Consider the following 14,523-nt stretch of genomic DNA (forward strand, 5'->3'; position numbering starts at 1 on the left):
CAAAAACTCAAAAATAAAGTGGAAAACAAAGGCCCTTAGTATCTAAGAACAGTAAATTACAATTTATTATGCTAAGGCAACAGGCAAAAGAGAAGCAATTATGAGTGAAGTGTACAGGGTGGTCCAAAAGTTACTTAACCTCATTTTACTGTAATTCAGCAATTGTTGCAAGTGTGGATGTCAATACTTTGTAATCTGTGTACTGAAGTAGAAAGATATAAACAAATTTTGAAATAGTAGATATTTTGTTGAGACTGCACTTTAGATTTTACAATGGTTAACTGATTTGTGGATTGACCGATGTTTCTCACAATTCATCAAATTCTCAAGGTTTTTCGGGCAGTCATCAAATGTTCACATTTAATGACTGCCCCCCAAAACTGAATTTTTATAGGTAAGTTTAAATTTTAAATGCAACTTTATTTTAAATTATTTCTGAAATAATCAAAAATTATTTTTCAGTTTAAATTATCGAGGAAAACCTGTTTTAACTGTCAAAAGCAAGCGATCAACTAACAACATTTTGAAACCGATTTTGGCAGAAGTTCATTGGAAAAAATTCAAAACGACGGAGATTTTACGGTTTAGTTTTTAAATAATTTTGTTGATGGACAGTATATTTTATACAATTCACTAGAGAGAAGCTTACAAGATGCTGAACTTCAGCATTCCAAAATTACAAGCTATTAATAGAGAGGTTGCGGCCGAAGTTTTCATCGCAAAAACGTGAACGTCGAACGTTCAGCGCCGCCATCCCGTAAGCCTTGAAGTTTGACAATGGTGTTTGAAACATCAGTGGAATCATCCTCGACGTTCCAAACGCCATTTTCAAACTTTAAGGCTTACGGGATGGCGGCGCTGAACGTTCGACGTTCACATTTTCGCGATGAAAACTTCGGCCGCAACCTCGCTATTATATTTTTCGGGGAGTGGTCCGTTCGGATATGTCGGACCCCGTCCCTCACCACCCGGTCGCCCCATTGTGGGCATGGCCGAACCCATAATGGGCCTACTAAAAGAGGCCCTCTTAGTGCCCACAGGGCGGAAAGAGTTAAAAAAAAAAACCTCGCTATTATGACCTTATACACAAATTATCGGCTTGTACACATCCGGTGGTTATAATTAAATTTAAATTATCCGGAAAGCCATTTAATGATAAAATAAACCATTTGCAGCGCTATTTCTTCACCTGGTGAGAAGTACTATAGTTATTTTTTCTGGCATTAAGCGTCTTTTTCGTGCTGAATTGGGCTGCAGGCATCAGAAAAATCAATTTTATACTATCTCCGTTTGATTTAATTACTTTTTTATTGCTTAAAATGTAAATAATTATTGGCAAATCTCTCTCGACTTTAGACGAAATACAACAAAGGTTGCGTTCATTAATAGCAGACGAATTCGTTAATAGACAGCAGAAATTGTCTGAAGATTTCAATTTCAACACCAGAGGGATTTTGTCGCAACACGGTGCAAATCCATCTAGTGGTAATATCTTAAATTATTTAAATATTATTTCGAAAATCTTACATAGTTTACTGTTTCAAAAATATTTTATATATGAATATATAAATTAAATTTACAATATATGGATTTATATAAAATAAATAATTTCGAATTATAAATATTAATATTTTCCATTATAGAGAAATGAATTTGAGATAGGTGCGCCATCTGTACGCTAACTATGAAATTATAATAAGTGAAAATCACATAGAACCGTGGCAAATATTTATAAAAATAAACTTCAACTTGAGGATTACAAAATTAAAATTTAGACTAATTTGATAAAATAATATTATAAATTTAAAATTTTAAAGTTTTTTCAATTAATGAATTGAAAACTTTAATTAATTGAAAAAACTTTAAAATTATATCTATGATCAAGATCAGTCAAAAGCACAATAAAATTGCTTCCAATTATTTGATACATGGAACAGAACGATTTTTAAAAGGCTAAATTTGAAATCCTTTGGAACATAAAATACCAACCGAAACTTAATGGTTGCAAAAGCGTGAACTCTAAAAATTACACATAAGGCAACCCATGTGTGCCCATTATTTATGGATCTGGTATAAAAGTAAATAGTATACATTCAATGTGCGTTATCGGCTCCATGATCTTCACACAAGTAACGCCAGGCGTACCATAATGCGTTACCGTCTTTAAAATTGATGCACCCACCCGTCAGGCCGGCCTTGTATATTTCTAGGACCTCCAGAGCCGTAATGTGGTCGATATGGAAGGCCCGTTTTATTAGCCTCCGAGCCTATACCTATTGGTGGAGGCCTTCTAATTCTTTTGTACATGCTAGGAAGGTCAGCGTGCACTTCCGGGTCGGTGGCGTAAGTAGATAGGGCGGTGGTTTGTCTTTTGTTGCCAATGTCGTTCTTGTGCTCGCGCACCATTTGTTGAACGGAACATTTAGTGAAACCGATGTAAACCAAGTCTCTCCGGAACCTCTCGTTTTTCGCCGGAACACTGTACGCACCCATCTAAGATCGTTCAATTTGTCTTTCGCATTTCGTAATAACGTATATATTGTCTGACAAGTGAGACCTTTTGTAGTTCAGTTTGGTGCCAGTTATGCCCACTATTTCCTTATACAATGCATGTAGGTGTTGGTTGTATTCAATTATGGTGCGCCTAGAGTTAGGGTCGAGATTCCGAACTCTGCGCAATACCCACGTTACTCAAAAAGCTTCTGTTGTGAGCCCTTTGGGTAACGTGGGTGTTGCGCATATCCCGTTGGTTGGAGAAGGCCCTTGCCAAATCACGATTTTGTAAATATGTTTTGTTGTTGAATTGGAAAAGAGAGGTGTACACGTGAGGTGTGTGAGCTCCAAGACCTGTTTACGGTGTGTTGGTGTACCGCATCTACACGGTTGCAGCTTTATCGAAAGGTATAATGACACGAATTCAATAAACTCTAACCTGATGCAGACCTTGAGTAAGGTCGTAAGCGTTTGTTGGACGATTTATTAAATGTTTTTGTTACTGGACATAAAGGTTCTTTGAGGATTGTCATTAGCATCGGTAATTAAGTTGGAAGATATCTTCATCTTTATTAAGAAATGCGAAAGACAAATTGAACGATCTTAGATGGGTGCGTACAGTGTTCCGGCGAGAAACGAGAGGTTCCGGAGAGACTTGGTTTACATCGGTTTCACTAAATGTTCCGTTCAACAAATGGTGCGCGAGCACAAGAACGACATTGGCAACAAAAGACAAACCACCGCCCTATCTACTTACGCCACCGACCCGGAAGTGCACGCTGACCTTCCTAGCATGTACAAAAGAATTAGAAGGCCTCCACCAATAGGTATAGGCTCGGAGGCTAATAAAACGGGCCTTCCATATCGACCACATTAGGGCTCTGGAGGTCCTAGAAATATACAAGGCCGGCCTGACGGGTGGGTGCATCAATTTTAAGGACGGTAACGCATTATGGTACGCCTGGCGTTACTTGTGTGAAGATCATGGAGCCGATAACGCACATTGAATGTATACTATTTACTTTTATACCAGATCCATAAATAATGGGCACACATGGGTTGCCTTATGTGTAATTTTTAGAGTTCACGCTTTTGCAACCATTAAGTTTCGGTTGGTATTTTATGTTCCAAAGGTTTTCAAATTTAGTGAATTTATCTTTTTTTTTCTTTTTTATTTTTATCTTCAAATTTATCTTTTTAAAATCGTTCTGTTCCACGCATTTCTATTTTGGAATTCAATCGTACTCTAACCTGATGCAGGCCTTCAGTAAGATTGAAAGTTTCTTGAATTGAAGTACATCAGTAAACGCTGTTTACTGTGATGACGTTTATCAATTGATTCTATTAAACGGCGATTCTAATAACCGAAAATCAAAAACAAATTATTTGTAAGTTAAAAAAAATAATAATAAAAATTGTGATATCCAGAACGAATTTATAGTTACCAAATGAATAAAATTAACTAATACTTGAATATTTGCAAAATTTAGATTACAACCGTCAAACCGCCAAACAAAACGCTCGAAATATACCTGTCGTAACGAAAATCTATATCTATGAAAATATATAAAGCGAAAATGTTTGTTTGTTTAATAGAGGTAATGTCCAAATCTTCTTAACCGATTATTAAAATTCTTTCGCTATTGAAAAGCTTATTCCTTTTAGAAAAACATAGACTACTATTTTAATATTAAAAATAGGAAATTCACGAGAAGGATAAAAATATCTTTCTTGGTATTTTTCTCTCATCGTGGTATCGTGATTTGTCTACTCTGTTCCAGGTCAATCCTCTTTTTTTCCTGATAGGCTTTTTAAACCTTATTTTATCAATTAGGTTTCGCGTACTTTATTGGAAACATGGACTACCATAAAATTCGAAGCCCCACTCCCAAACCTTTTAATCGATCCGGACAAATTTTGGGTAGTTAGTCTCTATAATCCCCCAAAACATACGCCACTTTAAAATTAGGAACTTTATTTAGTCCTGCTGATTTCATTACCATAAATTGCCAAACTCTTTGATTGACTTTGACCATATTTTGCAATGTCACTCTCTGCTACCTTGCGGGAAACATATGCTACCTAATAAGGAGAAAATTCAGTTATCCTCGTTATTAGGTTTCCAGACAACGTTGAGTATTCTTTGCTACTATAAAAATAAAAGAATACTGGATAAAATTTAAATACCCTGACAATCTTTGTAGGGACAACGGACAAAATGCAGAAAAACGGGGACATGTCCCGTATAAATGAGACTTATGGTCATCCTAAGCAAATTACTTTCAGTATAAAGATTTTGTAAAATTTTACATTGCGGCTTTCAGAAAACTGTGAAAAATCTAATTAAATAAACAATGATTTTAAGTATAAATTTAAAAAAATTAAGCACTTTTTAGCAATTTTTTGTCATCTTATTTTGCTCAAATTATGCTTTACATTTATCATGGCATTTCTCATCACATCTTTTCCTTCGTTTCTGGTTTCATTCCTTATAAACATGGATGATAAACTCGTTTCTGTTTCAGAATGATCATTTTTATCATTAAACACGCCATTTTTTTTATTCACTATCGATCATGAGAGAATCGGAAGAAGAACCATCAACTTGAAACTCTTTTAAGACATCGATCAACGACCGTGGCTTCAGAATGTTTTTACTAACAGCAGTGTTTCGTATAGTCTTGTTGGATGTGGGTGAATCAACAGAATTCTGAAAAACTTCTCTCATTTGATTCAACTTTGTTATCTCTATTTTTGGATTGGTAATTGGCTTTTTACTCCAGTCTTCTTGTTTGGTGATATTGGCACGCATATTTACTTGTTCTCCATCTGTGGTGGTCGTGTCATCATTAGTTTGTTCGTTATCAATAAAATGGTACTTTAAAAGATGAGGTTCATACTTCCACACGTTCGAATTATTAAAAAAGTTCATTTTCTTCTGTACTTTCGTTTCGCAATTGTTATCATCGGTTAAATATACTAATTCATTTCCCAATTGCTTGTTGGCTACGTCTAAAACACTACATAACTCACTTAAATACTGGTTACATTTACCCGATTCACTTTCACATTCGGTTTCTGATTTACCAACAGTTTCAACAACTTTCTCGTCTAAAATGTTCTCTTGTTCTAATATAACATTATTTTCAGTATTTTTATTAGTTTTTGAAGCCAGCGGAGTGAACAATTCAACAGTATTCTTTACTTTTTTTAATTCTGTAGATTTCGTTTCAATATCTTCACCGAATTCTTGTTCTTGGGCCATGGCCATTTTAGTGATTTTCAAGGTCTCTTTCTGATTACTACTAGAAATTTTTATATTTTGTTTGTCTACTTTAATATTTTCCTCGTTGCTATTGGGCATTTCCTTTACGTTATTCAATAACAACTTTGTTTTTAAAATCTGAGAAGAGCTTTCACTGGTATTTGATTCGTTCTCTAAAACGTCAGGTTCAGTATCACTTTCTGATTTTGGAAACTTTTTCACATTCGAATGAAAATCTTTAACATTTCTATGTCTAGTTTTAGAAGAAAGGAATCGCTTTCGTGATTTTCTTTCATTTATTGATATTAATGCTTGTTTTGCACTACTGTCACCGTCATAACTGCCTTCAGTTAATGCTTTGTAAATTAATGGACAATTAAAAAGTACAGTTATGACAACAATACTTATACAAAGAACCGTAAACAACAACATCATCTTAACGGGCGTTGCAGCTTTGACTTGTTCTATTAAACTGCTATGCCCAATATAAAGAGGATAATGATGTCTTGTTTTAAATTTACTTAAAGTTTCGTTTTCTCTTTTCTGCTTAAAATTTTTTGATGCAATTCTTATATGCTTCTTAAAGTTTTTGTAATTTGCTTTCCGTGACTTTGTATGATGTCTTTCCCTTATTGTTTTTCTAATTGCGTCGTTTTGTCTTGCTTTTGTTTGAAGATGCTTCCTTTCTTTCATTAAATATTTGTTCAAAAGTCTATTATCATAAGATATTGGTAAGAGTTTTGAAGATTTATCAGAATTTTTAATGCTATTTTCAGAGTTTTCTGGCAAAGATGCTTTATTCTTAGGATCTTTCATTTTTCTCTCCACGTGTGACTCTCCAACCATATGAATTTTATGTTCGAAGTTTTTCTTTGTTCGATTATCTCCATTGACTAATATACCAAAGAAAATAACATTTCCAGATGATTTATTTCTGTCGGATTTATCCTTAATTAAACCTTTCTTACTTTTAGTTAAAACGATCTTTTGAACTTTAATCGATTTTCGATCTTTCTTGGAGGCCATATTGTTAAGGTAGTGAAAACTATTTAAATCTAACAAATGAGATTGTTGCGTATAATTTTGTTTCATTAAAACATTTTCCTTCGCTATTTGCTTGGTAGTTGATTTATTTTCTTCTTCTACATTTGATTTTTCTTTTGGAATGAAACGTTGACCGAATTTCAATTTTTTTTTATCATTTGGTTCTTCAATATTCAATAAAGATTTTAAATACTTGTAAATGCTGTCTAGCTCATTTTTGTCACTAGAAGAAACTTGTAATTTATCTTTGTTCGTTTCTCTAATATTCTTTATTGATTCCTTAGTGTGTTTCTCCTCCAATTTCAATAATTTCGAAGCCATTTTATTATTTTTGACAGCACTTTGCTCTTTCTCATCGTTTCTATTTGTTTTAGAATGAATATCACGCTGAACCCTTAACTTGTCTGACGAAAGAAGTCTTAAACTTGTCATACTTTGATTTAAAATTGAATACGTTCGATTATTTTCCCCGAAGAAAGAGCTAAAATTAGATTTGTTATGGCGATACACCCGCAAAAATGATTTCTTTTCACTAGTAATTTCGTAAAGAATCGCCAGTATGAATAAAAAAGTCATCCACTTACAGTTATAATACATTTTCATAATTGTGAAAGTTGAGTGCAATGTTGTTTTCTCAAAAAATATTATATTCAGGTCCTGATTTTCGAGTAATTTTGAAGAGCGGTTGCTTTTGAAACAAAGAATTTAAGTTAGAAACATAAAATTACTAAAATTTCCTCTAAAAGTAATGACAAAATATTTACATATAACCTAAGTTGAACAAGATAATTAATTTTTAATTTGCTTTTGCTTCTATCACCAAGAGAATTTGATATTTTGTTTGCTTTTAAAACGTTCGAAGTTTATTTCTGATTTTAGAACAACCCAAAAGAGTTGGAACAATTTTGAAATTTAAACTTATAACTTCAACGAGCTCTCATAAAATCAGAAAATGGTTGAATAGATTTAAAAAGTTATTATTTTTCTGGTTTATTTCGTACAGTATAGAGCATGCATATGCCGAAACGAATTCATGTTTGTAGTAAAAAATATAAGTTCATAGTCAAGAGCGTTTGATGGCGATTTATTGAAATGAGTACCAATTAACTAATATTTCAATTTGTAACAAATACAATACGCAAAGAATAATTACAAAACAAAGAATAACAACAGCGAATACGAAGTCCTAAACGTAATTGATGATAACTACAAGAATCAGGAGCGGGCATCGTTATCACTGTATGACTCGTAAATCCAGCTAATCGTATTTAAATTTTTACACGCCGTATTAAATATATATGTTAAAAATTAAAATTGTAAGCAATTTCCTTCGTAATTTTTGAAAATTGTAAATTATATTTGACGAATTTTATAAATAGAATATAAATTAATACAAAATTTTCCATCTAAAAAATTAAGGGGGCGCTGATTTATATAAAAATGGCGGATGGCGTCGAGAAAGACAATGATGTGAAAACAGAAAAACAAATTAAATTTAAATCGAAGAAAAAAAATTTAAGACGTCGAACTTCGTCGGATAGTGACGAAGAAAGGGAATCAGAAAACTTTAGGTATGTTTCCTAATGTTTTAATGGTTGTTTTTTGTGAAGGTTAGTACGATGTCTGTCACAAACGCTCTACTTGTATATTCAGTTATATCCAGTTATTTAGCATTATTTATGTTGTTTCTTTAATTTAATACATTAAAATCACCGGTTAATGTTACCTTAGGTAGCCAAGATGGCGGCTCGTCTCTAATTCCAGCAAGGAAACAGTGGGACGCACGTTCTAACCTAACCTAACCTAACCTAACCTATTCTAATAAATTACCAAATTATTAGCAACCAAATTATTAGAATAGGTTAGGTTAGGTTAGGTTAGAACGTGCGTCCCACTGTTTCCTTGCTGGAATTAGAGACGAGCCGCCATCTTGGCTACCTAAGGTAACATTAACCGTTTTTTCCCATTTACTGGTACTGCTGCCTATTCTCTGTGCTCCCTATCATCAAGAGAACGATGGCAAGCCTTAACTGTTGCTCTGCACAAAGTCACACACTTTGGTTCTCCCTGTTGCTTGCACCTTGGCACCCGCATGGGGGCAAACTAAAACTATGTGCCATTGAGTACTCCACGAATGGTCGAGCGGGCTACTCAAAGCTGGCATAGTCACTTGGTCTGGATAGTGAAATGTGACTGGATAGTCGTGGCGGAGCAATGCAACTCCTGATTGCCCGTGACCCATAAGTAGGCTGATTTTCGGGGAGGCATGTCACGGTGTGTCCCTTCCTTTCACCTTTTTTCTCCTGTGGGTATGGTCTATGGCTCTGATAAGGTCAAATTGTCTCATTTAGAATTGTAATTGTACAGTACCCTTAGGCTGATGTACTCTAGTTCAGAATAATGTTTCATACTCTGCCTGCTCCCAATGTTGTATATCATCATAATTAAGTGAATCTATGGTAAAAGTCCATCCTTTATACATGAGGGCATTTTTTTTTTCTAATTTTGCTGTCTTAAGACACCTCTCTAGTAGACACGTCCTAAACAGAGAAAATTTTTCGGGGTGACACATATAAGAGCTATAAATGAAAACTCATCAGATTATTTACTGACTCTGCATGGCGGAAGCTGCCATTGCTTAACCTTGTTCACATCACAGAGTACCATGTTGGATGGTGGATGCTTACAATTTGGGTCACGTGACCTCACTTCAACGTCATCCTGTCACGTGACTACAGCTCTGGCAGACAACTATATCTTGCAGGCGTTACGTGATAGAGCAAAGATGTCGTAGAGTGTGTTCGTTAATAGTGGTCATTTGTAGACATTGCGTATGACAGACAAAGAAAGAAAAGGATGAGATTTATCTTTACAACTTTCATTACTAATAAAGATCTAATTGGAAGTCGGAGAAAACTGTGGAATGGCTCGTCTTATGTAAAAACTCTGACAATAATATGCTTGTTTCTGTTGCTACATCCATTGTTATGAAACAGACAGAACGATTTGTCAAAATAAAATTGGATGTACAACATTAGAGGAAGTAGTTTTGAATACATTACAAGAGACCCACATTGATGAGAGCATTGATATATGCTTGGTGCCAAAAGTTTAAGGATACTGGAAGTGTAGCTCGTGAGATAGGAGTTGGGTGGCTGTGCACAGGTGATGTTCAGTACCTGTGGCAGACCTTTCTTTGCAGCCCTTGTAAATTAACATGAACTTCAGGAAATCGGCTGCAGTTACCTCATTTGGCAATGCATCCTATGAAAACAGTGGCAACACTGCAGGCAATTATGATAGATGACAGGGTCGTGCATAAGAAATTTGCTGTCACCCTGCTTTACATGATTGACAGTGATAATATGTTTCTGGAAAGATTCGTATTCTGATGGTTATTACATTTCATGTATTGGGAAAAATTAATATGAAATATGGAGATTTGGAGATCGGAAAATTGTACAGTAGAGCATCGATTATCCGACTCAATTGGGGACTGGGGTTGGTCGGATAACTGAAAAGTATGAAAAAATGCATTATTAGTATATCCCATGTAATTAGTATATTAGTATATAGCTATTAACCTACTTTGCCTTGAATTTTCATCGATGATAAGCCTAACCAAATTTTTTTAAAAATAATAATCATTGCTATTGTATCATTAAAAATTATTTCTTTATTTTGCACAAAATAAATACAGTACTGTACTGTATATTGAAAAATATAAAACAAAAAAAATATATATATATTGGGTTTACATATTTTACATAAAATAGGTCTATACATTAGAAAAAGAAGTCCAAAATTTTCTTTTGCTTCACAGCTGACACTCATTTTTTGCCGCTAAATCTCGCACGTTTTAAAAACAGCAATTGGATAGCTTCATTAAATAAAATTAAGCCTGGTTTAAATACTGGCCTCCTTTTCATGGTTGAGCCAATGTTGCCAGCTTAAACACGCAAAAATTTAACAAAAATAATATTAAAGTAGCCAAGACATAGCCAAATATTGTAGCGCCACATCATTAGCAGACATCTGAATTTGCCGACTAGAACGCGGTCGGTTAACTGATGTGATGGTTGATCTGGGGTCGGATAATTGATGCTCTACTGTAATTTTATGACCAAGCATGTTAGGATAGTTCCAAAGCGAATGCCTGGTGTGACCTGTTACGTGGTTGTGTCATTGGACTGTTCTTTGTTACCAAATCAACTATCACATTAGGAAACTACTGTTCATGTATATGCTGGAAAACTACTGCATCGTCAAGGTATCATCTTTCAAGAAGACAGTGCTTTGCAACACTGCACCTTGATTGTACACAAGTTTTATTGAGAAAGTCCCACACAGGCTGTGATAGTACAATTTGTTGGTCACATAGGTCATTGGATATCATGACTTGCAATTTCTTCTTATGTTGTACGTACAACACTCTGGTGGCTTATGTAAAAAAATTGAGAGAATCACATTTACAATTGGAACCATTGACATAAACTTATTGCTGTTCACATGGCTAGAATTCGAGTATTGCTTGAATATTTTTCATTGACTGACATTTATTTTGAGTGTTTATGACTTTTATCGGATTCAGGATATTTATTATTTAATAGTAAGGCTGTACAGATAATTTTCATACATAATACTGTATAAGAAAAATTTGCATTGTCACATTCAATAAGTATAATAATAATATAGGTTGCATGTCTATATTTAGGATTTTACTTTCTGGATTTAATTTGTGAAATGATGATAAATTTATTAGTATTTATTGGCTGTGCTTATTGCGTTAGCATTGCCGTGTCGCATTTGCTCCATTGCCCAAACTTCTTGTATTACATTTTGCACATTTTACTTTTGTTTGATCACCTGGTATATATTGAATATATGAGATATTTTCTATAATTAAAAATTATCTTTGATTTTGGACCATTGACTCTTATTTATAGTTTTATTTTTCTTGAAATGATATAAATTATTTCTTTAAAAAATAAATAAATAATATACTATTTAGGCTATTTACTCTTTAACAATTTTTTGTTAAATTTTCAGAAAAATATCTGCAAATGTTTTAAAATAATTATAATTTTTTTTTAGATCGATCTTGGAAGATGCAAAAGAAATAAGAAAATTACGCAAGAGATGCAACGGTGTCAGGTATTTATATAAATATTTTGAAAATGTTTAGTTTTATTTTATTTCTAAGAAATATTTATAAATGTTTCAAAATTGAAAATTTTTAATATTTAAATATAATTTAAAGACATTTAAATTTGTTTGCAATTTTATATCATATTTTCTTAAAAAAGTAATGTTGACAATGAACTTTCTCATTAATTTAGTTATAACTGATTAAATGGATGATTGTGTTGTAACATCATATTATGAGGGATCAATTTGATTTGGACTTTCGTAATTTGTAATATGTAACTCAGATCAGATCAAGCTTCATTAGTATTACTGTATCAACTGATCAATCAATCAAATCATCTGATAATCTGTTTAAAGTTTAAACTGATGCTAGATAAAGCATTCCACTCTTTGTGTTTTGCCTGTCTTGTCTTATATTTATGTAATTAATTTAGTATTTATCACATAAAACAGAACCTTTAATTCTAAATAAAACAAAATCATTGTGTAAATATTGTTGATTTTTTTCACAATTACATACATTTTTAGGGAAATTAGTTCTACTAAATAAACAGTAATTGAAACATGTATTAAAATGTAATTGCATTCTTTACAGCAAATATTTAGATATATATACTGTATAAGCTACAGTATTATATAGATAAATTATATGTATACGGTATTTAATGAGAAATTACTGAAAATATCTTTTTATCTAAACAGTGCCATTGGTCTTGCCTTTGGAAAAAAATTGACTACAGAAGAAGAGATGATAACTGTGAGTATAATTCTTCAATAAATTTCTAAACACTGATAATTTGTGTAATGATTGTGAATGAGGTAAAATTTACAGAGAATTACAACTTAAAGCAAAATTGAGGTTAGTTACATTGGTGTTTAGAACTGCAAGTCATGACCATAGGTATGAATATGTGCTGGGAATTGTAATGTTAATGTAGTATGAATGGGCAAGTACAAGTGCTTCTGTACTTATGAACAGGTTAAGTTCTTGAAATTCTGAATTTGTGTCAAAATGTTTGAAAGTGTAAAACTAACCTAGAAAGTTCATATGTGCACAGAATAACCACTTATTGTTAATATTTGATTTTTCAATGTACTTAATAGAATACATTAACTCGTTTACCTGCTCACTATTGCTTAGTAGCAGATATTTCAAATGCAGCTTTTTTTGCACCTGTTGCACTTAGTTTTATAGTGTTTAGTTTCCATTGGGAATAGAATATTTCTTGCATTTATTACCATTGCTAGATTTATTATTATGTTTTGGATGCATTTTTGAAGCACTAATTGTAAAAAATTATAAAAATTGCAAACAATAGTGAAAAACACCATTACTCCAACATTACTGACTTCGACTTCACCTCACCAGCGGCAATGAAACCTCAGAATTTGTGCCAGAATGAAAAACGACAATACACAATAGAAGTCCACATTTAATTATTAATATTTATTAAAAATTTATTATTTATTACTGGCCAAAGACTGACTTTGATGCCAACCTATGAATGGCAAGAGCAGTTCAGAATCCGTGCAAAATTTAAATTTTAGACATGCAGTCAAATTGTTTGTAAGTAGAACATTTGTAAGCACAGGAATCCCTGTATAGACAATGTCAGTAACACTCTCAACAGTTTCCCATTTGCATTGCGTTAGAGTTAGAACCATATAAAAAACAAAGTTTGTATCAAATATTATTTTATTAATGTAATATTATTAATACAACATTTGACAGAAACTTTGCAATTTGGTACACATTTATTTTTGGTTGGACAGCTGAGTCAGTTAAGGCATTGGCCTAGTCCTCCAAGAAACCAGGGATCAAATTTATACAGTCGAAAAACCCCAGAAAATTTTCAGGGGATGGTCAAAGCCATGATGGGTATGATTAAAAAGATCCTTATAGTGTTCAAGGGCCCAAAGAGGGAAAAAGTTTATACTTATTGCATATGTACTGAGTTGTGATGTGAAATATACTTTTTACAGTATGTTGCAGTCAGAAGTGGAAATACAATGTGCTGTACAAATCATTATACCCTGGTGACTCAATCTTTAGATATTACTAGTGATTGTAGTTGATAAATTTTCATTATTAATGTTATTAGAAGAATCATTAATTGGTTATTTACTTACTGATCATATAAATGGGTGGAAAGAAAGAAGTTGTGTTCAAGTAAATATGACTTCTGATACTCCCACCCTACATTAATAAAGCAATTCGAACGATTCTTTTATTTTTAGAATTGTATTAGAACTACAGTTTTGCTGACAAATTCATTAATGAAAATTTCTGTGATTATTCTGCTGGAAAAAAAGCACATTAATTTATATTGTTTTGCATAAATTAGAATGATATTATGGAAAATTTATTAAAGCCTAATATATCTTGTGGATATTCTAATATTCCTGCTGGATGGCTGAGATGGTTAAGGCATTAACCAACTGCTCTGGGACGCAGGATTAAATTAGGATGGTCAAAATAATCTTGGGAGTTTTTCGGGGAATTGTCCCGGATATGTAATACCCATTCCTAACCATCTGGCTATCCAGTTGTGGGCCTGTCAAAATCTCTTAGT

The 14,523-nt window shown here is 33.1% G+C and overlaps 2 protein-coding genes across 2 annotated transcripts in view; one reads left to right on the forward strand and one right to left on the reverse strand.

Annotated features, from left to right (window-relative positions):
- Positions 1-4,948: 4,948 nt before the first annotated feature.
- On the reverse strand, positions 4,949-7,723 carry LOC136989527 (putative leucine-rich repeat-containing protein DDB_G0290503). Its single transcript, XM_067287727.1, has 2 exons — positions 7,567-7,723; positions 4,949-7,490 (listed from the first exon to the last, which is right to left on the reverse strand). The coding sequence occupies exon 2, from the start codon at positions 7,403-7,405 to the stop codon at positions 5,054-5,056; it is 2,352 nt and encodes a 783-aa protein (XP_067143828.1). The 5' UTR covers positions 7,406-7,490; positions 7,567-7,723; the 3' UTR covers positions 4,949-5,053.
- A 514-nt stretch (positions 7,724-8,237) lies between these two features.
- LOC136989471 (splicing factor C9orf78) overlaps positions 8,238-14,523 on the forward strand; it is a 32,285-nt gene continuing 25,999 nt past the window's right edge. The window contains exons 1-3 of the mRNA XM_067287625.1: positions 8,238-8,373; positions 11,897-11,956; positions 12,653-12,707. Coding sequence (XP_067143726.1) covers positions 8,243-8,373; positions 11,897-11,956; positions 12,653-12,707 — 246 coding nt within the window. The 5' untranslated portion in view covers positions 8,238-8,242. The remainder of the gene's footprint in view (positions 8,374-11,896; positions 11,957-12,652; positions 12,708-14,523) is intronic.

This window comes from Centruroides vittatus, unplaced genomic scaffold (assembly GCF_030686945.1).
Source record: "Centruroides vittatus isolate TY-2023 unplaced genomic scaffold, ASM3068694v2 scaffold_576, whole genome shotgun sequence".
NCBI lineage: Eukaryota > Metazoa > Arthropoda > Arachnida > Scorpiones > Buthidae > Centruroides > Centruroides vittatus.

Excerpts from the sequence above, each read along its gene's own strand:
- LOC136989527 (XM_067287727.1), bottom strand. The coding sequence starts at position 7,405 with ATGAAAATGTATTATAACTGTAAGTGGATGACTTTTTTATTCATACTG.